The 24192-nt window shown below is 40.2% G+C and overlaps 2 protein-coding genes across 36 annotated transcripts in view; one reads left to right on the top strand and one right to left on the bottom strand.

Annotated features, from left to right (window-relative positions):
• LOC105491720 (epithelial stromal interaction 1) overlaps positions 1 to 24192 on the top strand; it is a 307766-nt gene that overhangs the window by 181022 nt on the left and 102552 nt on the right. The window contains exon 13 of one of the 34 annotated variants that reach the window (XM_011758363.3): positions 12853 to 22405. The exons of 32 other annotated variants lie outside the window; for them this stretch is intronic. In XM_011758363.3, coding sequence (XP_011756665.2) covers positions 12853 to 12866 — 14 coding nt within the window. In that variant the 3' untranslated portion in view covers positions 12867 to 22405. Of the gene's footprint in view, positions 1 to 1026; positions 2991 to 12852; positions 22406 to 24192 lie in introns of those variants that run through there. One more of the 34 variants, XM_011758362.3, reaches the window with a different exon arrangement.
• The window catches only part of LOC105491719 (family with sequence similarity 216 member B), a 67694-nt gene that overhangs the window by 37891 nt on the left and 5611 nt on the right, over positions 1 to 24192 (bottom strand). The window lies entirely within an intron of this gene.

Consider the following 24192-nt stretch of genomic DNA (forward strand, 5'->3'; position numbering starts at 1 on the left):
CATGTAGCATTTATGCCCGCCTCTCGTGGCCTCCACCTGCCATCCCACACCGATCCCTCTTTTTTTTTTTTTTTTTTTTTTTTGAGACGGAGTCTCGCTCTGCCACCCAGGCTGGAGTGCAGTGGCTGGATCTCAGCTCACTGCAAGCTCCGCCTCCTGGGTTCACGCCATTCTCCTGCCTCAGCCTCCCCAGTAGCTGGGACTACAGGCGCCGCCACCTCGCCCGGCTAGTTTTTTGTATTTTTTAGTAGAGACGGGGTTTCACCGTGTCAGCCAGGATGGTCTCGATCTCCTGACCTCGTGATCCGCCCGTCTCGGCCTCCCAAAGTGCTGGGATTACAGGCTTGAGCCACCGCGCCCGGCCACCGATCCCTCTTTATGTCCCCACAGGTACCCAGGAGTCTCCCCTAACTAAATTCCCCACTGCTTCTCCAAATCACCCCAATCCTACTTCCCACTGAAACTAACAAGAAGGGAAGGAAGGTGTTAACAAATGAAGTCTTTGAAGGAAGTCATCCCAAGAATCTGGGCCTACTAGTCATTCCCTAAGGCTCAGCTCTTGGCATTTGCTTCGTTCCCTGGGCCATTATTTTCAGACTGTCAAGAAATTTCACCCTAGTCCCATTTTGGAGAGCAAGTGTAGGTACAGTGCTGGGTAAAGACCCTGACATCAGGTCCTGGTCCCTGGCCCAGAGCAGGGGATAGGAAGGGAACCGCCACTCACTGTGTGCTCCCTCATTGACACCTCAAAGGAATTCCAGGAAGGGTGCTTTCGTGACCCTTTGGCTCACAGAGTTTGACCTGCCCAAGGCCACCCAGAGAATGAAGGGTGGGGCTGAGATCACACCTGGGTCTACCTGGCTTCCAAGCCTTTTGCTGTTTTCATTATTCCACATTTCTTTCCAAGGATACAGAAAGTAGGGATAGGGAGTGCTATGGAAACAAGCAAAAGCCTTATCCGAACTTAGTATCCAAAAAGTACTGTACCTCCTCTGACCCCTGCTTTATTTATTTGTTTATTTTTAGGGAGGATATAATAGCCAGAAAAATAAGCAAACAGAAGATTCCAGGTTCTACTTTATGCCAATTTTTCTCAAATATCTGAGTCACTAGAAAAAGATCTATTTGAAAATCTTTCTCTGAGCAGTTTCTGTCTTGGGCCCCGTTGTTTGAGGAGCCTGTTGGATTTTTAAATGTATTAGTGTTTCCATACTTCATTCATTGGCATTTATGTATATTCTCTATACTTTACAATTACAAGTAAACTCTTGATAATAAAAAGTAACTGTCATTCCGTGGAGCTCTTTAGCGCACCCAACAGTAATTTCAGGGGGCAATTGGCAGTCTAAGTCCTTGTTTTCTCTCATTTTAAAGGGGAACCAAGTCAAGTTAGAGTGAATTTGTTCAAATGTGGGTAAGATTCAACAGACACTTCAGCTGCCCAGGGTACTTTTCCATGTCTCTCCAATGAACCCCACCCAAATAGCTTACGATTGGCATTTTCTGTGAGCACAGGGATAGAGAATAAGAACTGAGTCAGGTCCTCAGATATGCGAGGTTAGAATTCCATCTTAACCTTGCCCATGATGCCCTATGTGGAGAGGTGCTACAGCAGAGATCACTTGAGAATTATCCTGTGGCTCACACTGCCATAATTAGTTATCTGTTCAGCACCTCTTAACTAATCAGAACAATGGCACATACAGAAGTAAAAGGAGATGAGACGAGACAAGAATACAGCAATTGAATAATAAAATGGGTGAATCAGTTAGCAGAGCAAAAGATAGCACAGTCATGGGCTGGCAAACGTTATAATTTTTGTTTTTTATTTATTTTTTAAATGGAGCAAGACAGTCTTGCTCTGTCACCCAGGCATAAGTGCAGTGGCATGATTTCTGCTCACTGCAACCTCCGCCTCCTGGGTTCAAGCAATTCTCATGCTTCAACCTCCTCAGTAGTTGGGATTACAGGCATGCACAACCACGCCTGGCTAATTTTTGAATTTTTAGTAGAGACAGGGTTTCACCATGTTGACTGGCCTGGTCTCGAACTCCTGACCTCAAGTGATCCACCCACCTCGACCTCCGAAAGTGCTGGGATTACAGGCATGAGCCACCGCACCTGGCTACTTTATTATTAAGCCCTGTCAGCACCCACAAAGAGAAGTACTGGGATGGCACAGACAGTGGAGACAGTGACAAAGAGCAAGGTTAAGGCTGGAATTATGTGGACAAAGAAAATGGAATGAGGCCAAGCAATTGGGGATGAAGAATAAAAAGCAGAACCAGTGACAGCAGGGAGCAGAGATCAGAAGGAACAAGAAGATACTCTGGAAGAATGCAACCAAACAAGAAAAAGAATGAATTGTATGTGAACATTGAGTTTAGGGGCAAGCTGACTATCTTAGCCAGTTCAGGCTGCTGTAAAAAAAAACACCATAAACTGGGTAGCTTTTAAAACAGAAATGTATTGCTCACAGTTCTGGGGGCTGGGAAGTTTAAGATGAAGCTACCAGCACATTCAGCATCTGTTGAAGACCTGGTTCACTGATGGCGCCTTCTAACTGTGTCCTCACATAGTGAAAGGGGGTGAATGAACTCCACTGGACCTCTTTTATAAGGACAATAATCCCACTCATGAGGGCTTATAATCTCATCACCTCCCCCAAAGCCCTATCTCCTAATACCATCGCTTGGGGGTTGAGGATTTCAACATATGAATTTTGGGAAGGACACAAACATTTAGACCATAGCACCAGCTTACAAATCTCAATGGCTCCTGAGGTTGACATCATGGGATTATAGAAAAGTACCATAACTGAGGCTTAGCATGATGAGGCTGAGTCATAAAGAGCATTTTAAGTCATGAATGTATTATATATGGAAGACCACAGAGATGTTTCATAAGTTTCAGATGGATTTTGGTACAGTATAGTTGAAATTTAGATTTTATCAGTAAAAGTCTAAGCATTGAGCTATTTGCCAGGATAACCAGTTAGTCAAAAGATCACTATCCGAAGTCTATTGTTGTTTCCAAAGGCACAGTGATGTAAAAGTGGGACCACCTTAAGAGAAAGACATGGATTCCTGTTACTGGATCAGAGGGTCCATGGGGAGGGGTGGAGGTGGTGTGGAATTGCAAAGCTCTGGAGACACTGAATGCATTGAAACAAAGGTGTGTCATGAGCTACTTATGTTTTAGAAATACAATACTGACAGGATACTATAGGAGATTGCATTGGGAGAAAAATTGGCAACAGGGCCAAGACTAAGTTAAGGCAAGTGAGGTACTCATCTCTGATGTAAAATTTAAGGAAGTGCCAAAACCCCAAGTTGTTAATATTAAATACTATTTTAATGCAATATTTTTAGAAATAAAAATGTGTGCACAAATACATGATGAACAAAATATCAAAAAAAATTTTTTAGTAAAATATCAAAAATTTAAATCAAGACAGACTCAGCAGTGACAAAGGCAATATCCAGGAGAGGGTGGATGACTCAGAGAGATGTTTAGGAGGAAGGATTAAGTAACTGATCAAATGTTGCCGAAACAGTGAAACCAGGGAGTCATGGGAGTGAAGGACAAAGCCCAAGTTTATGACTCAGGGGGACCTGCCAGTCACAAGCGTAGGGCAGTCAGAGAAGAGGTAGATTTAGAGGAGGAGGCAGGTGAGATCTGCCGTGAGTTTTGTCACATTTGAGGTGTGCATGGGATATCAAAGGGGAGGAAATCTAGCCAGTGACTGGGAATATGGACCTAGCACTCAGTAGAGAAGTCTGGGCTGGCTATGGAGGGTGGGACTTTCTCACATGTAGGTGCTGCTGGGAGTTGTGTGTGTAGGTGAGCCTGACCAAAGAGCGGGTGTATACAGAGAAAAGACAACGCTACCAAACATAATAAAAAGTAGTAATAACATTGATTGAGGCTTACTCTGCACTAGCCATTCTGCTGAGTAGTTTATAAACATTATCTAGTGATCCTCACAACAACTTAAAAGGTCTGTGTTATCATTAGCCTCATTTTCCAGATGAGGAAATGGGCAGTTAGAGAGGTTAAGTAATCCAGGATTTGAGCTCAGCAAATAAATGACAAAACCAAGCTACAGACTCGACGCCTGAAGAGAGGAGGGAGGCAGCCGGGCTCTGGAGAGTGAAGCCCAGGGTGTGGATTGTAGCTTCGTGATTTATGGGGTGTGTGGTCTTGGCCAGCACTCGTGTTCTCCTGGAGCCTCTGTGTCTTCATCTGTAAGATGAAGAGAAGATACCAATCTTACAGGATTGTTGTGAGGGTGAGATGGGGAAGGTGAAGTGTCTGATGCATGGTAGGTGCTCAAGATGAGCTGGTACCTAGTGCAATCATTAGGAACACCCCAGCGTCATGCAGACGTTTAAAGGGCCTGAGTGAAGAGGACACTGGGAAAGAATATGATGGAGAGGTAAGAGGAGACCCTCTCTGAGAGATGGAATCAAAGGAAGGAAGGGGGGTGGGCACAACAGTTTGGATTGGTTGCCAGCTAGTGATGTCCTTAGCAGAAGCACAGGAAGTGCAGTGGAGCAGTGGGGCATGAACTGATAGTTAGGAAGAAGAGCTAATGAATGCTAACAATGCTTCCCAAAAGCTTGACTCAGAAGGGAAAAAAAAAGAGGGATATTGCTTGAGGGAGACACAGAGGTCAGGCAGAGCTCCAAGATGGCAGAACTTAAAACATTTTTTCGCCCTGAGAGAAGTTCATGGAGTGTGAAAACAAAAAACAAAAAAAACCACACCTGACTTAAAAATAATGACTTGCGTTTAAAATAATTTAACATATTTAAAAGTACTTTTGCCTCTAATGTGACATGGAGCCTTCAGAACAATCATGGAGTAGACTAGGCAGGTAGCATCCCCAATTCATAGATATTGAAATGAAGACTCAGGAGAAGATTAGAGATTCAAAGATGATCAATGTGGAAAGATGAAGAGACTCCTCACTGCAGCTGGTGTGCAGAGTCGAGGTAATGGACAGATTCCATAATAGCCATGAAGGGGCTGTGTCTGCAAGAGAGAGTTACTAGCAGGAAACGGCAGGCTGCCTGTAGGTATGAATGTGTGGGAGGAAGTGAGTGGGACAGAGAAGAGACTTTGACTCCTCCCTGTCAAAGTCTAAACCAAGAGATAGATGTCTGAAAAGGGTTTTAAAGTTTAACTTTGTATTATGAATATATGAAGACTTTTGAAATTTCTTCAGAAGGGAAAGAAAGAGATAAGAGTGGGAATGCTTGCAGTGTTTTGGCTTTTCAGAAGCCCTGGGCACATGGGTGTATTAGCATTCTACAAAGAGACAGAACCAATAGGGTATATAGAGAGACACATGAGAGGGGATTTATTAGGGGAATTGGCTCACATAATCATGGAGGCTGAGAAGTCCCATGGCAAGCCATCAGCAAGCTGGAGACACTGGGATGCCGATAGCATGGTCAGTCCATGTTCAAAATCCTCAGAACTGTGGAGGCCAGTGGTGTAATTCTCAGGCTGACTACACAGACCTGAGAAGCTGAGAAAGCAAAGGTGGGGAGGGGGACAACTGTGTAAGTCCTGGATTCCCAAGGCCATAGAGCCTGAAGTCTTGATGTCAGGAAGAGAAGAATGTACACGTCCCAGTTCCAGGAGAAAGCGAAGGGAAATCCTTTTCTCTCCTTTGTAATTCTCTCTGGGCCGTCAGCCTGACTACCTTGAAGGCAGATCTTTCCCCACTTAGTCCACTCAGGCTCACACACTAATTGCCTCTGGAAACAGCCTCATAGACCCACCCCAAAATAATGCTTTACCGGTTCTCTCGGTATTCCTTAATCCAGTCAAATTGACATCTAAAATTAGCCATCACATGGGCATGGTGATATTTGGATTATATATGGCTGGCAGTTGGGTAGCACCAGACATATCCGAGGTCTTCGGATGCAGAACCATCACCTATCCACCAACCACATTGCTTTTGTCTGCAAGTAGAACTTTTGCTTTCCAGAAGTAGAGTAAAAAAGAAATTTTTTTTGGTTTTCATTGTGAGGATTCCGATCTTAACTCCACTGAGGTTCATGAACAATGCTTCCAGAGAGACAAAAGATTAGGGATAATTTGCATAATGCTAGTTAGTTCAGTTTCATTAGATATATTTAATAATCATTGAAGGCTGGATGTCATGCAGAACTTAGAGGGGATTGTGCAAAGAAATTAAAAGTAGGCTAAACTTAAATTGTTCATCGAGGTCCCAAACCTGAAGCTATTAATGCTAGAACAGAATTAGATTCACCAGCATGTACCTGACATGCCCTTTGGAAAGCATGTTAACCATTTTATGTAAGAAGTGGCATTTCATCCAGGTTTACTCATTTGCATACTTGTGATTTCATTTGCATATATTTTACTGTGCAGTGCTCTGGAAATACATTCACTTATTTTATTCCCTCCTTTAAATTCCTTATACCCTCTTCAGTACCAAAGGACTTAGATGACCAAATATTGAGGAAAATATTCTTGTTAGAAAGGACGACAATTATGGAGCTTCCCTATCCAATCTGCCATCAAAACTCTCTTTTATTCTTTTAAATATCTAGTGGGTATGTTTCCCTATTTTCTATTTCCACTGCGTCATCCTAGAACAGGACTTACTTACCTCCTAAATGGCTTTCTGGCTTCCAGCCAAAAACCATCCAATTCAATCTATCTCCTGCTTTCTGCATACTTTCCCTAAAACACCACTTACCTAATACTCAGTGGCCTTCATAACAATCTAATGGCATTTTTATATTAGGTTCATCACATTTCAAATTCTTAACTTCTGCCATGGTCACACTTCCAAAAATTTATAGCTGTTAGTATGTATGGCCATCTTCTCTTTACCATTAAAGAGGAGTAAGTCTTTTCTGACTTTGCTTTTCCCCTTCTTACATCCTCTAAGAAGGATTGTGTCCTTGCCAGCTCAGTTCCTCATTGGGGCAATGAGGAAAGAAAAGCAGAAAAGTATGAATAACTGCATCAGAAGGGCTGGAAATTTCCTTTTCTTTCCTGATTTTTTGGAACAGAAGAAATAATAGAGGTGGAAAGAAAAGGGGAGGGACTGGAAAGATGAGGGCTTTAAGGAAGGGTGAGATTTCGAGGAAAGAGAGTTTAGAAAGAGTGGTTGAAAGTGAAACTTCTGCGTAGCTTTCTAACTTGAGATAAGATAAAAAGTAGAGCTCTGCTGAGGTCAGATACGGGGAGAGGACATCTGAGTATTAAAGGAAAAACAAGACATGGAGAGAGAAGTTAAGTGAAAAGTTAGGGTATTGGTTTGGCCATTGTAACAATTATTGAAATACTAGTAGTATAAAAGAGATGAAAGCTTTATTTCTCTTATAAAAACGTCTGGGTTGAGGGTAGTCCAGGAGGTTAAGAGTGCTCTATGAGATTGAAAAAGGTGCCCAGGTTTCTTCTATCTTGTTGCTCTTGAAGGCATTGTCCTTGTCTGTATGATCAGAGTTGGTCATCCCCTCCACATCCATATTCCAACCCAAAGAAGGAGGAGAGAGGAAGTAGAGCACAGTCTTCTTTTAAGGGCAGAAACTCTGAATTGCACACATCACTCTGTTGACATTCTGTTTGCCTGAACATCCTCAGATGGTGAAACCTATTTGCAAGGGAGGCGGGGCAGGATATTCTCTGGGTGGGCAGTTCAGTGCCAGGCAAAACTCAGGCGAGTACATTACTAAAAGAAATCAGGGAAGACTAAACGGAGGAACAATTAGCAGCCTCTGCACTTATAGTTAGATAAACAAAAGAGCCTAAATCTCAATAAGCTTGAGTTGGCTGCAGGGAGTTTGAAAGCTAACCTGGGTTCAGATTGCAGAGGGGTGTGTGTGTGTTGGTTTTACGGGGGAGCAAGGCAGTAGAAAAGGAAAGCTTATAGAGTAAATCTGTATACTTAGTGTAATTGACATTGTACTAGAGCAGGACACACTCTGAGGTCCATGACTCTAGCTCATAAGTATGTCTTCAGTTCAGGGGTGAGTCAACATTTTCTGTGAAGGGACAAATAATGAATATTTCAGCATTTGTGAGCCATGCAATCTCTGTCAAATATATTCAAGTTTGCCATTGAATTACAAAGGCAGCATAAACAATACGTAAGCAAATAGGCATGGTTATTTTGCAAGAAAGTGTTATTTATGAAAACAGGCAGTGGTTCAGATTTGACCTGTGGGCCTTAGTTTGCTGCCCCCTGCTTTAGTCTATTGCTTCTGAATCTAGTATCTGTCCCCATCTAATATAAACCTACCATCTACTATTTACTTATCAATTTATTTAACTGAGGTTGCATTCTATGCTAGGCCCTGAGATAGAAAAGTGAGACATAGTACCTGAAAACACGGAGGTTATTGTCTAGAAAGGAAATATACAAGGAAGTAAATTCAAAGCACCCCGGTAATTTCTACAGTAGACGTATGGGCCAGAATCTCTAGGAACATGAGGGAAGGTATGCCAAAGCTTGCCTGAGTGTCAGGGAATGCTTCTCAGAGATAAGGTATGCAGGGACCTGAAGACAAATGGAAGTAGTCCTTGGTGACCAAGCAGGAAAGAAATTTAAGGGGAAGAAATGGCATGTGTGTGAAAATTAAAGAGTTTGGCATGTTTCTAGCACCACAAGCTTTCAAGGAGCAGAGGTGAAGGCCTAGGAGTTCAGACTATAAAGGTCATTTATGATCATTCTAAAGAATTTTGTTTTTTATTGTAGATAATGAGGATTATTGAGAAAACATTCAATCAGGCAGTAATGGTTTCACATCTGAGTGTTAGAGAGATGCCTCCTGAAGGAGTGTGTGCCATGGATGGAAGGGGAGGAAGACTAGAGCGGGGATGCCATTGAGGGTTAGCATGTGTTTAGGAGAAAGAGGGCAGGGGGCTGAAACTAGTGGCCAGCAATAGGCAGGTATATTAGTCCATTCTCACACTGCTATAAAGAGCTACCTGAGACTGGGTAATTTATAAAGAAATTATAAAGAAATTTATAAAGAAAATAGGTTTAATTGACTCACAGTTCTACAGGCTGTACAGGAGGCATGGCTAGGGAGGCCTTAGGAAACTTAATCATGGTGGAAGGGCAAAGGGGAAGCAGGCATGTCTTCACATGGTGGCAGGAGAGAGAGAGTGAAGGGGGAAGTGCTACACACTTTCTAACAACCCGGTCTTGTGAGAATTCACTCACTATCACGAGAACAGCAAGGGGGAAACCACCGCCATGATGTAATCACCTCCCATCAAGTCCCTCCCCCAACATTGAGAATTACAATTCAACATAAGATTTGGGTGGGGACACAGAGCCAAACCCTATCAGCAGGGAAATTTAAAAAATTGATTCAAGAGATTTTTGGGAGTTTGAGGTGATATAAACTCTTCCAAATTATAAAGGGAGAAGAAAAATCAAGAATGACACCCAGAATACTGACTTGAGTAACCAAGTGCATGGTGGCACTTATCAAGACAGAGTAGAGGACGCAGAAAAACTAGGTTTTGGGAATTTGATATGTATTTAATATGCTTATGCAAAATTCAGGTGGAGTCTGTCATGTAGTTGTCAGTTCCTTGGGAGACTAGAACTACAGACCTAATCAACTAAGACGCTTCAGTTTGGGGGTAGGGAAATATAATTACTTACACTCCATTACATTCTGGAAAATGCAACTTAAACAATCAAAATGAGCAAATACAGAAGTCCAGGGAAAATCAAAATATGGTTATAAGATATAAAATCAAACCAAAGTCTGCCTATGCTTATAACAGACTTCAGATTTTGCACTAAAATTCCTTATAGCCAGTGCAAAAAATGAGGCAGTTGCTTGAATCACTGTATCTGTAGGACAAACATCAGTTATTTAGGGGAAGCCAGTTGGTCTTGGTACTGAGACTTTCCAACGTGATGTGGCGAGAAAATTCTCCAACAATATCCTCATACAAAATAAAACGTTTCATTGGACTTTATCTTGGGCTCTCAAAAGGGTCAAACTAAAGCAAGGTTGTACCAGATCAGTTTTATGTGGATTCAGTCATTCTCAATTCATTCATCTTCATAAAGTGCCTAGGTCAATAACCCTTCCAGGGTGTTGTGACAGAGGGAGAACAGAACCAGGTGGAATCCATATGACCTTCTGGTTCCCAGCATGGCAATATCAAGAAAACAATATAGTCTTACAGACCGTTGTCTTAAAGAGGACAGTTGTATTCTCTCATCTTATGGATTTTGCTTAACTGTATTTCTTTATATTTATACATTTAAATTGTTTATCTGAAGAAGATCAACATTACAGGGCAGATATTTTCAAAGTCACTAGTTTTAGGCCAGAATAACTTTTCTTGTTTAAAATGTTACAAATGGATCGTAGAATAACTATTGCTATGAGCCATTATCTGGAACATGAGAGTGGACCGGTACTGAATCATTATTATCCAGCACTTTTTCCTGTTTCTGTAAAAAGGTTAGCTGGGTAAACTTAGAGTCTGAAATAGAAGAGGAGCAGATTATCTAAATTAGAACATATGTTCATCACTTTTCTCCTCAAAAAAGAGCATCTCTCAACAACATGATTCATCATCTCTACTATCCAGGTTTTGTTCTTTCCATCTAAACAGAATCAGATCCCTCATGTACACTGTGAGAATATCCTTAGTGCTTGTTGCAGTAATCTCCATTTATTTATAATTATCCTTCAACCTTTTATGATTGGAAGATGTTGGGAATTGAGTTGAAGACATACAGAGAAATATGTGGAAAAATGGGGCATATGGATATAACAAAGAGATTTACTCCACTTGCTTCTAGCTTAGATTTCTGATACCTTTCCTCACAAACTGTTTATTCTCATTTTAAAAATTATAAACTTACATCTGGAATTAAAGACTTTTTTTGTAAACTACAATACATGAAAAGAAAATGATCAAAGTGTAAATACACAGCATTAAAAATTGTTATGTGCAAATACTCAGGTAGCTATCATACAGACCAAGAAATATGATTTTGGCAGAATTCCAGAAATATCTCCCGCCACACCCACATGTCTCTTCCCATCATCAGTTCCTCCATGCCACAGTAATCATGACTCACTTTTATGATCATCACTATGCACGCCTAAATACTGACTTTTTGAACTTTCTCTAAATGGCATCATTGAATATATATCTTTTGTGTCTGATTTCTTTTCTTCAATCTTATGTTTTTAGAATTTATCCATGGTGTGGTGTGCTATGATGCATTCATTTTCCATTCATTTTCATTGCTGTGTTAAATTTCACTGTTTGAATAAATCCCAATTACTTATTCATTTTATTATTTATGGACATTTGAGTAGTTTCCAGTTTGGATCTCCCCTGCCCCTCACTTTTTCAGTCAGTCTTGTTGCTCTTTAGTAATGCAATTTCCACAATAAAAAAGGGTTGGAAAGAGGAGATGAGGAGTTTTACTTACTGTCAGCCATTACAAACGTTTTCTGGAAAACTGTCTTCTATGAAGTCATTTGACCACACTTACCTTTTAAAAAATATATAATTTTAACTTTTATTTTAGATTCAAGGGGTACATGTCCAGGTTTGTTACATGAGTATATTGTGTGATGGTTTAGAGTACAATTGATCCCGTCACCCAAATAATGAGTATAGTATTCAATAGTTAGCTTTTCAACCCTTGTCCCCCTCCTACTCTCCATCCATCTCTCCTCTAGGAATCCTCAGTGTCTGTTGTTCCCATCTTTATGTCCATGTGTACCCAATGTTTAGCTCCCACTTATAAGTGAGAACATGCAGTATTTGGTTTTCTGTTCCTGTGTTAATTTGCTTAGGATAATGGCCTCCAGCTGCAGTCATGTCACTGCAAAAGACATGACTTAATTCTTTTTAATGGCTATATAGTATTCCATGATGTATATGTACCACATTTTCTTTATCCAGGCCTTACCTTTTGATCATACATAATACATTAAAAAGTGCCATGCAAAATGGTGAAACACTGAACATACTGAGTATCAGTTATTCTGTTATCACAATTTTTACACTTTTAAAACTAAGATTAATTAGTTAGCTAGCATTAATGAATGTGTACAATATCAGGTATTGTGTGCTTATCCTCCCAAAGCTCTACAAAGTAGAAACTATAATTATCCCCATTTTACAGATGAGAAACTGAGGCACAGAGGCGGAATCACTTTCATGCAATCACATAGCTATTAAATACAGCATTTACTGCATTTAGAATTCAGCCTAGATAATCAGATTTCAGATTGTTTTCTTAACTATTGCACTAAGTACCCTAACTAAGAACAAGCATGAGGAGAAAAGGTAGAACTTATACTTCTGATCAGGTTGCATTTGTACGATCATATGATACTTAGTTCTTTCTTTCTTTTTTTTTTTTTTTTTTGGAGACAGTCTCACTCTGTTGCCCAGGCTGGAGTGGAGTGGTACAGTCTCAGCTCACTGCATACTCTGCCTCTCAGGTTCAGGTGATCCTCCCACCTCAGCCTCCCGAGTAGCTGGGATTACAGGTGTGCACCGCCACACCCAGATAATTTTTGTATTTTTAATAGGGATAGGGTTTTGCTATGTTGGCTGGGCTGATCTTGAACTCTTGGGCTCAAGTGATCCACCAGCCTTGGCCTCCTAAAGTGCTGGGATTACAGGCGTGAGCCACTGTGCCCAGCCAGATACTTAGTTCTGATTTAGAAACAAAACAATACAAAACAAACCACCTTCACACCTATAGAACCACAATGACCTATGTTAGGGCAGAAGAAGGATTTGTAGGTAGGGTCCCCTGCAGCTTGTTAGGACTTCATTTTTCTCTCCTACCAGATCGAGTCCTGTAAACGTAGAAGGTCTCAAGAGAACCACCTCATCAGTACTCACACAGGAGCAAATCCTATCATCTACAGCCATAGCTTCCCAGCATTGGTGGAAAAGGTCAGCTTGCAATCAGTCACAGCCCACGGTCAGGTAGTCTGGGTCACAATATTACAAGGTAAACAGCAATGACAACCTAAGCAGAGGCATTTCATTCCACACAAAATCTGCAATGCCTTCCATAGGACCTGCCTGCTCATCAGCACTCAATAAATGTCTGGTGAATGAGCTAGAATAAAAAAATATAAAACTGGCTTGACTGATTTTATGAAACTGAATCCTTTTGCTGTTACTGAGAATCATTAGAATGTCATTCTGAGCAAAGCTCTGATCTCCATCTTTCCTCCTCTTTGAAAATCTGTTATTCTTTGGGACCTGCTGTGGGCGCGCTCATCAACAGTGCCACACATGGTGCTTCCTGGCAAAGCATTTGTTTGCGGTTGTGTAGACACAGCCCTAAATGTGTGGCATTGTCTTCTGGCATCCAAAAGCAAAAGCAGTGAATTAAAATCCCGATTTATTTATATATCTCCTCTCTTCAGTTGAATATCTTGTTCAGAAGAGTTATATTAATATGATTTATCACAATAAACAGCATGGTTCCTGCTTTAATTGATTTATCTTTTTCTTCATATAAAAATTCCCTATATCTCTGTTCTGCACCAACTTTAAATGTGTTTTTCACCCCATAGATCTTTGTTGGCTCTGATAATTTCTACAGAGATCAGATTTTTTTTTAATACAGTCTGCATCTTAAATCATTCATTTTCTCATTTTCTAACTGCTGACTATAGTCATCCTTACATTTACTGAAATTAGCATGAGTTTTAAACAATTAATCACAAAAGAAGTGGAGTGGGTTTTTGCTTTTTAAAAAAAGGCTTTGCTGTTCTTTATGGATGAAACAGTTGATATTTTGTTAAGAGATTTTTATCTGACTTTAATTCCCTAGCTTTAACGTATTCTTAACTGTTCTAAATGAAATGGTTTGTCTTAAATGAAAGTGTATCTATGGTAGCATAGTTATATCTCGTCTTTAAAATGGATCATTTCATTTCATACATGCTATAGAATCTTGAATTTCACCTTTACTCAGCTCAATTTCTTTACTAAAAATGACTCTGTTGCTCCAAATTCCTACATCAATGGATTGGCTATATCAAATCCAAGCAGTAATTGTTCATAAGCACGTATTTTATAACATATGCTAATAGACTAATAAAATATATTGCAATAACAATATGCTCTGCCTGATAGAATTTCATCATGAGACTCCATTAACACATTCAGCTGGTATCAGCTTGTGAAAATGCCTTCCATTGTGGTGGAAGGGAAATACTCTGTATGAGTGAATGGAGAAAATGGGCTTGAGAGAGGAATTTCTAGAAAGCCTAGGTAGAATGAAAGAATCAGAACCATGAATGGATGCTGAGCAAACATCTTGGACATGCATTGTGCTGTGCCTGCACTTTCCTACCCCTTAATCCTCACTCTTCACAGTCCAGAGGCTGCCCTCAAATCTGAATAGAGCTGTTCTCCTAAGCTCACTAACCAGGCCCCTACCCACAATGGCCTTAACTTACTCTATCCTATTTTCCGCATGCAAGCATTAACCCTTCCTTCTTTGATTTTCCTCTTCCCTTGACCTCTGTGAGGCTAGCTCTGCGCCTGCTTTTCTAAATGTTCACTCTGGCTCCTCTTGGGCTCCATGCTGCAACCCTGCCTGTCCCCAGGTCCTGTCCCTGGTTCTGTTCTCTCCCCCGTCTGCCCTCCTTCCCTGGTTTGTTTCCCTCCGTTCACCGCAACGCCACTCCCAGGGCTGACCTCTCTCTGTGTTGTGGCACCCATGTCAGTGCCTGTGAAATGTGGGAAGCTTCAACTCAACTTGCCCCAAACCAGATGATGTTTCACTGTCCCCCACATCAGCTTTTCTTCTGAGGGCTGTTTTCCCTGTGCTTTTTCCTCTGGTCTCCTGTGATCCCCTTGGTCTGTTTCAGTAGGAGTTTGGCCTCAGAACATGTCAGGATGTTTCACCTACTCGAGTTGGGTTCTTCTGGCACCAGGCCTTTTGCTTGTTTTCCCTGTATTTCATTTCCAAGTTCAGTCCTCCTCATTTCTGCTCCTGGAATGTTGGGGTATACCCCTGAAATGTTTCCCTGATTTCTTTCTTTTTTTTAAATCTGACTTTTCCTGCCCAGTGTTGGAAATCAGTCCTCATAACATGTTCTCAGGCCAACCTCCTACTAAAAACAGCTCCAGTGACTGCCTATTTTCTGCCAACTAAAGTTAGTGCAGTTTCTCCATGACCAAGCCATAATGTCTTCCTAGACTTGTTTCCCACTACTTGCGTATGTATGTTCTCTGTACTTCAGCAAAACCTAATCGCTTGTAAACATCATAGTTAGTGAACATTATTCCTGCTGTCTCTCAGGTTTTGCAAATATTTAAACACATAAATGACCAAACAACGTAAGAAGAACCACATAACATATACCATTTCGCCATGAGATACTTAATCATAAACTTATAATTTTGAAAAAAAATTAACTTTTGCGTTTGTTACTTTTTTTAATTACGTAGATTCTTTCAAGAATTAGGCTAAATTCTAAAATGACTTTCTTGTTCTGCGTATTCTCTTCTTTTTGTGGAAAAGAACCTGATGGCTTGAACCTTGAAGCCTGACTCTTCCATGAATTAAAAGCTGTTTAATTTGCATGGGTTATACACATATTCTTTGATCTTAATTCCCTGACTGCGTTTTTAGCTCTCTAGTCCTTCAGTTAGAAAATGAAGCCACATTCGACACCTGCTCGATGCCTTTCACACACCATCTGACCCCTCAGCATGCCTCCCAGCCCTCAACCAGCCCCAGCCCCTCCCTACCTCCCTGACCTTACATTTAGTATTTCAAAGACACCTCCTGAAACATGGAGCTTTGCCTTCTGATCTTTACTTTCTTACATAAATGCACAATGCAACACATATTGGCTTACTGAATTCAAATAAGTATATATTTACAAGAATGTGATTTTTTTTCTTAAAGAAAGCTAGACTTCTGAAATAGCACTGACTTTCAATGATACCTCGTCAAGTCATTTTGATTGTCCTTCTAGAAAATCAAATATCCAAATATCCTTCATTTTATTATTATTATTATTATTTATTATTTTGAGACGCAGTCTCACTCTGTTGCCTGGGCTGGAGTGCAGCGGCGTAATCATGACCTCAGCTCAGTACAACTTCCACCTCCCAGGTTCAAGCAATTCTTGTGCCTCAGCCTCCCAAGTAGCTGGGACTACAGGTGTGAGTCACCACGCCCAGCTAATTTTTGCATATTTAGTAGAGATGGGGTTTCACCATGTTGGCCAGACTGGTCTCAAACTCCTGACCTTTCCCACCTCGACTTCACAAAGTGTTGGGATTACAGGCTTGAGCCACCACACCCAGCCCATTACATTATTCTTAAAGTGGGAAATTTCTTTCTCTAGGACTCTTCATTTACAACCAGGTACTTGGTTGCCCTCAGGTCTCCCATGATCTATGAGCCAGGAGGATGCTTAGGAACTCACACCACATAACATCTGAGTTTTTGATTCCGTTGCAGTCGGGTAATTGCCTCTGACACTGCACCTATCTGTGGTTTTCAATAGCGACAGGCATTGCTTCTACTTCTGACTTGGCTGAATCCATTGTGTAACTGCCATGGTGTGATAGCTCTAATACGGAGAAAAATGAGCGAGAATTCTCTAGAGGCAGACACAGGATTGATTTTCAATACAGGAATTGATTACATTTCAGGCAACTGACTGTAATTTAGTGGGGAAAAGCAGAGTCAATGAGGCTGATATAATGGTTTCCTCTATAAGCACTGATGCAATTAGCAACTCATTTTAATTGAAACGGTACAGCAACTCTTGAACACATTCCTATGGACTTCATCACAAAACACGGACTGCTAGGAAAAGCCAAGGATTCATTTGGTAACACTGTAATGCATATTTAGTAATACCAAGGAAAAAGAAACCATTTGAGTAGGTTCAGGTATGCTTTAAAATATATCATCAGTTCAACCAGCTTTTAAGTGAGAATAATAAGTAGTTTATCTCACAAGATACTGAGGGTTATCAAGGAGATATTTCCCCTACCCAAAAAAGACTCTCTAATCACGCAGCTCTTGCCCCTAAATTTTTGCCAAATTTTCCGAATAGAAATTCAGTTTTTTAGGGTTAGGGCATATGACTAATGAAGTCACTCCATAATGCAAAAGGCCATTATGTTTTAACAAACTTAAGTCACCAGGGATGCTATCTCTCAGATTCTGATCCCGATTCACTGGGTCTAGAATGGGACCCAGGAGTGGAATTTGCATGTTCATTAAGTATCCTCAGTAAGTTGGGTATGTGGAAGGTATTCTAATAAATACTGGTCTAAATATATAGATTATGTAAGAATTAGGTATTAATGATTAAATATTTAGACTTATTTCATCTCATTTTTCCCCAAGAGCATGCTGGAAAATTGGAACAAAAAACAACTAAGACTCAGGAGAGGGTCATGGAGGAAAGAAAATGCACACCATGGAACAGTTAGTTGCCTGAGAAGACAGGCTCAGGCTAATGTCTCTGCAGGGAGCACAAATTGGGTAGGCGGAAAACAGAATAGATGTGTTAGGTGCATGTGGCAGGCAGCAGGGTCAGGACCAGGGTGAGGTGAATGAGGTATCTGGTGGGATTCATTCTCAGGGCTGTGCTAGAATAAGTGTTACCTTCAATTCTGTACCCCTGGCATGCCACTCACTTCACCCTAGTCCTGGCTTTGGTAGACACTTCTGAAATGGCTCCCAATAAGCCCACCTTCTGTATTCATACCTTTGACTACCTTCCTTTGTGTGGGACTGGACCTAGTGACTTGTTTCTATTGAATAGAACTTAGTGAAACTGATACGTTAAGTTATAAAAGATCGTGACTTCCACATTACACACACTCTCTGGTTTTCTAACTCTGATGAAGCAAGTTGCCATTGGCGAGATGCCCTGTTGAGTGGCCTATGTGGCAGGGCCTATGAGAGCAGCCTCCAGCCAACAGCCAGTAAGGAACTGAGGCCCTGAGTCCACCAGGCCCCAGGGAACTGAATTCTGCCAACAATTACCGGAGTGAGCTTGGACGTGGAGCCTTTCCTGTTTGAATCTTCAAATGAGACCACAGCCTCAGTGGACACTTTGATTTCAGCCTTGTGTAGGACCATGAGCCAGCAGCCTCAGCTAAGCCATGTCTAGATGCCTGACTACAGAAAGTGCGAGGTAGTAAATATTGTTGTTTTAAGACATGAAATTTTGGAGTAACTTATTATGCAGCAATCAATAACTAATACAGTGCATAAAGATTTTGGTAGTGGTGATAGGGTGTTGATTTCTGAACCTGAAGAACAATACAAACAAGGAAGGGTAAGAAGTTAATGAGTACACACTGAATTCATACCACAGTTTTTTCCAGGGATGGTCCTTCCTGCAGGGGTTACTTCTTTTTCCTTTTCCTCACTTCCTCTAATCCCTGTCTTTCTTCCCTAAAAATAAACTGAAGAGTTATCAGGGTTCACTGCTAAACTTAGAAATTTCTTCTGTTAAATCTCCAAGATTATCAGTATCATCACCCCATATCTATCATGATCCTCTTTCCTGAAATTTATCACTGTTACCAGTAAGAGGGTAACTGTAACTAGTAGCTGCAATGCTTGTATTTTCCACATACACAAATTCTCCTCTACCCAGCAGCTACAGTCACTAGAACACAAAAATTAAAATGTTGGACATTGTAAGAATGTGGTGCAATTAGGGCTCTTATTCATTGCTAGTGGGAGTGCAAAACGGTGCAACCACTTTGGAAAGCACTTTGGCAGTATCTTAAAAAATTAAGCCTAAATCTGCTATGTGACTTAGTAATTGTGCTCCTAGGAAACTATCCAGGAGAAATAAAAACTTAGGTTCATGCAAAGGCCTACATTTAAAATTTATAGAAGTTTTATGCCTCATAGTCCAAAAACTCCAAATGCTCATCAACCAGTGACTGGATAAGCAAATTGTGGTGTATCCATACAATGGAATGTAACTCAGCAAAGAAAAGGAACAAACTGCTGACAAATGCAACATGAGGACCCTCAATAGCATCATGCTAGTGAGAGAAACCAGGTGTAAAACACTATACTCTGACTCCAATTATGCAAAATTCTAGAGAAGGCAAAACTAGAGTGATAGAGAATAGCTCAGTGATTTCCATGGGGCCAGACTTCAGGGGAGGAGATTGATTGCAAAAAGGATAAGGTAACATTTGGGTAGTGAAAACGTTCTATGTCAATTGTGGTGGTTATGTGACTGTATGCATTTGTCAAGATTCATTGAACTTTCAACCTCTATGGAAAACAGTATGGAGATTTCTCAAAGAAATAAAAATAGAACTACCAGTCCACCTAGCAATGCTACAGCTGGGCATCTACCCAAAGGAAAAGAAATTGTTTTCTCAAAAGGACATCTGCATTCGTATGTTTATCATAGCACTATTCACAATAGCAAAGTCATAGTATCAACCTAAGTGTCTATCAACAGTGGATTGGATTTAAAAAATGTAATACATACACACACACACACACACACACACACACACACACCCACCCACCCCATGGAATACTATGCAGCCATAAAAAGGAATAAAACATCTCCTTTGCAGCCACATGAATGCAGCTGGAGGCCATTATCCAAAATCAATTAATGCAGAAACAGAAAATCAAATACCACATATTCTCACTTATAAGTGAAAAGTAAACAAAGGGTACATTTGGATATAAAAATGGAAACAATAGATACTGATGACTCCAACAGAGAGAGAGGGATGGGGGCAAGGGTCGAAAAGTGACTTATTGGGTACTATGTTTACTATTTGGGTGATGGGTTCTATAGAAATCCAAACCCCAGCATTATGAAATATACCCATGTAACACACCTGCATGTGTACCCACTGAATCTATATTTTTTTTAAAAAGAGGGAATACATATACAAGCAAAAATAGACTATAAAAGCTGATTACAAAAAAGATTTATAACAAAATTACATAGATCTTGAAATTAAAATGTAGTAATTGAAATGAAGAAAAATTCATTGAACTTCGAGCTCATTTATTGTATATAAATGATGCATAAAAATTGTTTTAAAAACTCTAAACGGCCAATAGAATCAAAAATTGAAGTATTTCAGGTTATGTTTCTTGTCTTTACAATCATGGCACAATCATTGCTCATTTCAAATCTATCATTTAAATGCAAGAGTATATAGTACTACAGGGGCTAGAGACACATGAGCTGATACTGTGTGTACTGAGAGCTGACCATATAGCAGGAAGTTCTCTGAATTACTTTCCATGTGGAGTAAAATGGTTATTGAAGAAAAGCCATACAAATGCGCTACTTTGAAGCTTATATATATGTATTATTTAAAACTCAACGGTAACCTCAGAAATTGTTTAGAACCTAGTCCAATAAAAGATTTTGGGGGATGAATATTTCATCACTGATATTATTTAGAATTGCTGGCTCGTGGTGGTAATAAAAAATAGTTCAACTTGTAGTCAGCTTTATTATTGTTTTAAAATTCTTTCCAGTGTACCCTCTATTGCCTGCCCCTTGTGGGGTAGACTTGTTGTCTCACATCTGTCCTTGATATTCTACTGCTACTCCTCATCAACAATTGTGGGTTCCTGGGACCCTAGAACAATATCACAAAGCCAGAGGCCAGTCTGACTTGCAGAATCTTTGAAGGCCTCGTTATTATTCAAAGAGTGTTATTGATTGCCTACCGCAACCAGGGGCCATTCTAGGTGCTAGCAATTTCAGGTGAAACAGTCTCTGATCTCCAGGACTTAAGTTCTGATAATGTATATTGACATTGTGAGTTCTAGCAATAGCATTTTCTCTAACAGTTAAAAGTGGTAGCCTTTGCTAAAAGTTACAGGTTGTCCTCTCTTCCTTCCCCTTTGTTTATCTTTCTCAATGTCCTCCCAGGTACACCCCTTTCTCCCAGCACCATAACCAATTACATTTCTTTAAGTTTCAAGTAAGGTACTCAAGTGCAGGGGCACATTATCTTCTTAAAAGGGAGAACCAACAAATGGAAACTTTTGTACCAACTTAAATCTATTTGTCCTTCTTGTGGACCTGTGACATTCACCTGTCAATCTGCTCTTAAAAGCCTCTATCAGATGCAAGGTGCTTCTGAGATTTTTGATACAGGGATGCAGCTTAGAATTGTAAGTGGCCTCCTTGATATTCTGCATCACTAGGTAAGGCTTACACAGCAAATACCTATGCCCATCAAAAAATAGTCTAAGATAAAAGTGCAGGCAAGCAGATCAGAGGATATAAAAGGCCCATTGTGAAAACAATGGGAAGGTTAGTATAGGCCAAGTTAGGTCTCCCACCAACCTCTCTGCTTTATGAGACTATCATGCAGCTCATCCCAGTCCCACTGAAGTCTTTTCTTCTTTTAAGTCTATGTAACAATTTCTAACTTAGAACTATAAAGGTATTTAGAATACATGACAGGGCCAGAATTTGCAGAGGTCAAGAAGCGTCTTTATGATTAAGTGAATGATCCCAGCAAAGTCAGTATTAATTTCCTCAAGACTTCTTATCAGACTAGTGGGCCAACCACGCTTCCCATTCCTCCCAAATAAAAGTCAGACAGGAGCTCAGAAGTAGTGCTGGACCTCAATACTAGTTTTCAGAATCTCATGACAAATTTTATATGTTATATGTTCATGATTGCAAAGAGAAGATAATGATTTTTTTCTGATAATAATGCAGCATATTCCTTTCAGATCAATGTTAGCACATCTCTTGTCAATCAAGTTTATATTCCACCTCAGCCAATTCCTTTCATAGGCATTAGCTGATTTGAATGGGGTGATGTATTTTAAAATGATGAGGAAGAAGCATTTTTTTGTTTTGTTTTGACTTTACTTGAGAACTGGTGACTGATTTTTAACACACACACAGACACACACACACATACACACATACACACACATACACAAAATCTCTGGTGATGAAAATAACCATTAAATATAACTAACGCAACACTATGCCATTTATATGATGAACTGACTCACTGCTATCTCACTTTTTGCTTAGTACAGTTTTGTGTACTTTGCTTAAAGCATTTGAGGCCACAGAAAGGTTGAACTTGAAATCAAGTCTTCAGGGCTATTTCACATTCTTTTAAGAGTGTTTCTTCAGCTGCCAGGGAAAGATGTGTGCATGACTTCTCCTATCCATGTCAAGACCAGTTACAGCTGCGCAAAATCAATTCAGCTGTGGTAGACTGATAAGTGCACGTTTCAAGATGACACAAAGTGATCAAACCAGGTGAGAACTAAAAGAGCTTTGGGACCATATTAAATGCCATTGCGTGATGGGGGAGAGGAGAGGAAGGAAATGTACAGGCCAGTTATTGCTGGGATGATATAGTTTTGTAAGCCCTCTATGATCTGTGTTAACCCTGTGTTGTTATGTATATTTTCAAAATGTATGCACGATAGTTTGCAAGAAATGGTCACCCAGTGACAGAGGACCTGGCTCCTTCTGGTCACTTGTCCCCTTTCACTGTTTTGAGGACTTCTCTGGGAGGTTCTAATTCAAAGGAAACTTTTACTTTGAAAGCTTTAAAAGTCCTTTTACTCTACGGATGTTATGTGGAAAGGCTTGCTTACTCTCGGCTCCATTGCTCTTAAACCTCTTGGTCTTGCTGGCAAAATTTTTATGAATCAGAGATTATTTTTAGGTCTGGGGTTTATATTAGAAATTATTCACTGTCATTCAACAAATATGCACTAAGCACCCACTAGATACCAGGGATACATGGGCAAACTTCCTGTTTCCAAAAATGCTGCCCCGTCTCAGTTCCTGAGCATTTGGCCCCTTTTACTTTGGGCCCTAAGTAGAACCACAGATACAGGTAGTACTGATGGACATCTTCTTGTCATGGCTGAAGTTTTCCGTGAAATGGTTCTTTGAGGAGCTACCTTGGCTGAGGCCCTCTTGGTTGAATCTCTAAGCACAAGAGCATAAGACAAGGCTTCCCGTTGAGTAATATAGCATAAGGGAAAGAAATGAGAGAAACTTCAAAATCAACAATTTTACAAAGCAAATAAGAAAACAAAACTGCAAATATTTACTTATGTGTACACAATTTTTTCTACTCTTGTGGTGAGCATGCCCAGATTATATGATCTTTGAAGACTGGAAGTGTATTTTTCTTCTTTTGCATTTCTCACTCAATAAGTTAATAAACACTTAGTCATTGATTAACATGTCAAATTATTTGGAAAGGGACTTGAGCCATGATATCTTCGATATCAAAACTTTCTTCAAACCAGAAAGATATATTTGATCTCTCTCAGTGTTTCTCAACATGTAGTCTGCAGAACACCAACTGGTGAATCACTGGGCTGAGGCCACATGCTTTTTCAAAATGCTAATTAAAAATGCAGATTTATGACTCTAAAGACCTTCTGAATCAGGAACTCTGAGGGTTAAGCTTGGAATCTGCATTTTGATAAGGTACCTGGTGGATTTTATATGCACTAAGCATTGAATACTTCCGCTTCTGGATTCATTGGCTTCTATGCAATTTTGCTATAAAAACAAAGCTACTAGATGATGCTTCTAGTGCCACTTCAGACAATCATGGGGACCAGACTGAATCCTGGCTTCTCTGTTTACTATTCAATAGTTGCATGACCCTGGTCAAGCTATTTAACTTGTCCATGTTTTAGTTTTCTCTTCTGTAAACTGTAGGTCATAAAGACACCTACCACATAGAGGTGTTTGAGCGTTAAATACAATACCTGCAAAGTTCTTAGACGAGCACCTGACACATAGGAAGCCCTCAATAAAAGGTACCTATTGTTATTGTTTTTATTAAATCAATTGCACAAACCATGCCTTCCGTTTATGTAAATACAAAAACAACAGCATAAAGTAGATGTGCTAAAGCCAAGTGAGTAGATTTTTGTTTAAAAAGCACTCTAGTGGAGTTAGGAGAACAGTATGATGAAGGGCAGCCAGCAACTGAAAGCATTTCCTGCCAAGAAAAGGGACTTTACAACAATTATGCCTTTCGGTAAGTTGATGCTTACAATTTGTGAAGGTCTTTCACAACCATTATTTCATTTGTGCTTCATCAAATCTAAAGAGGTTGAAAGAAGAGGAGAGACAGCAGAGGATGGGGCTGAAAATGTATAAACTT

The sequence above is a fragment of the Macaca nemestrina genome, chromosome 16 (assembly GCF_043159975.1).
Source record: "Macaca nemestrina isolate mMacNem1 chromosome 16, mMacNem.hap1, whole genome shotgun sequence".
Taxonomy (NCBI): domain Eukaryota; kingdom Metazoa; phylum Chordata; class Mammalia; order Primates; family Cercopithecidae; genus Macaca; species Macaca nemestrina.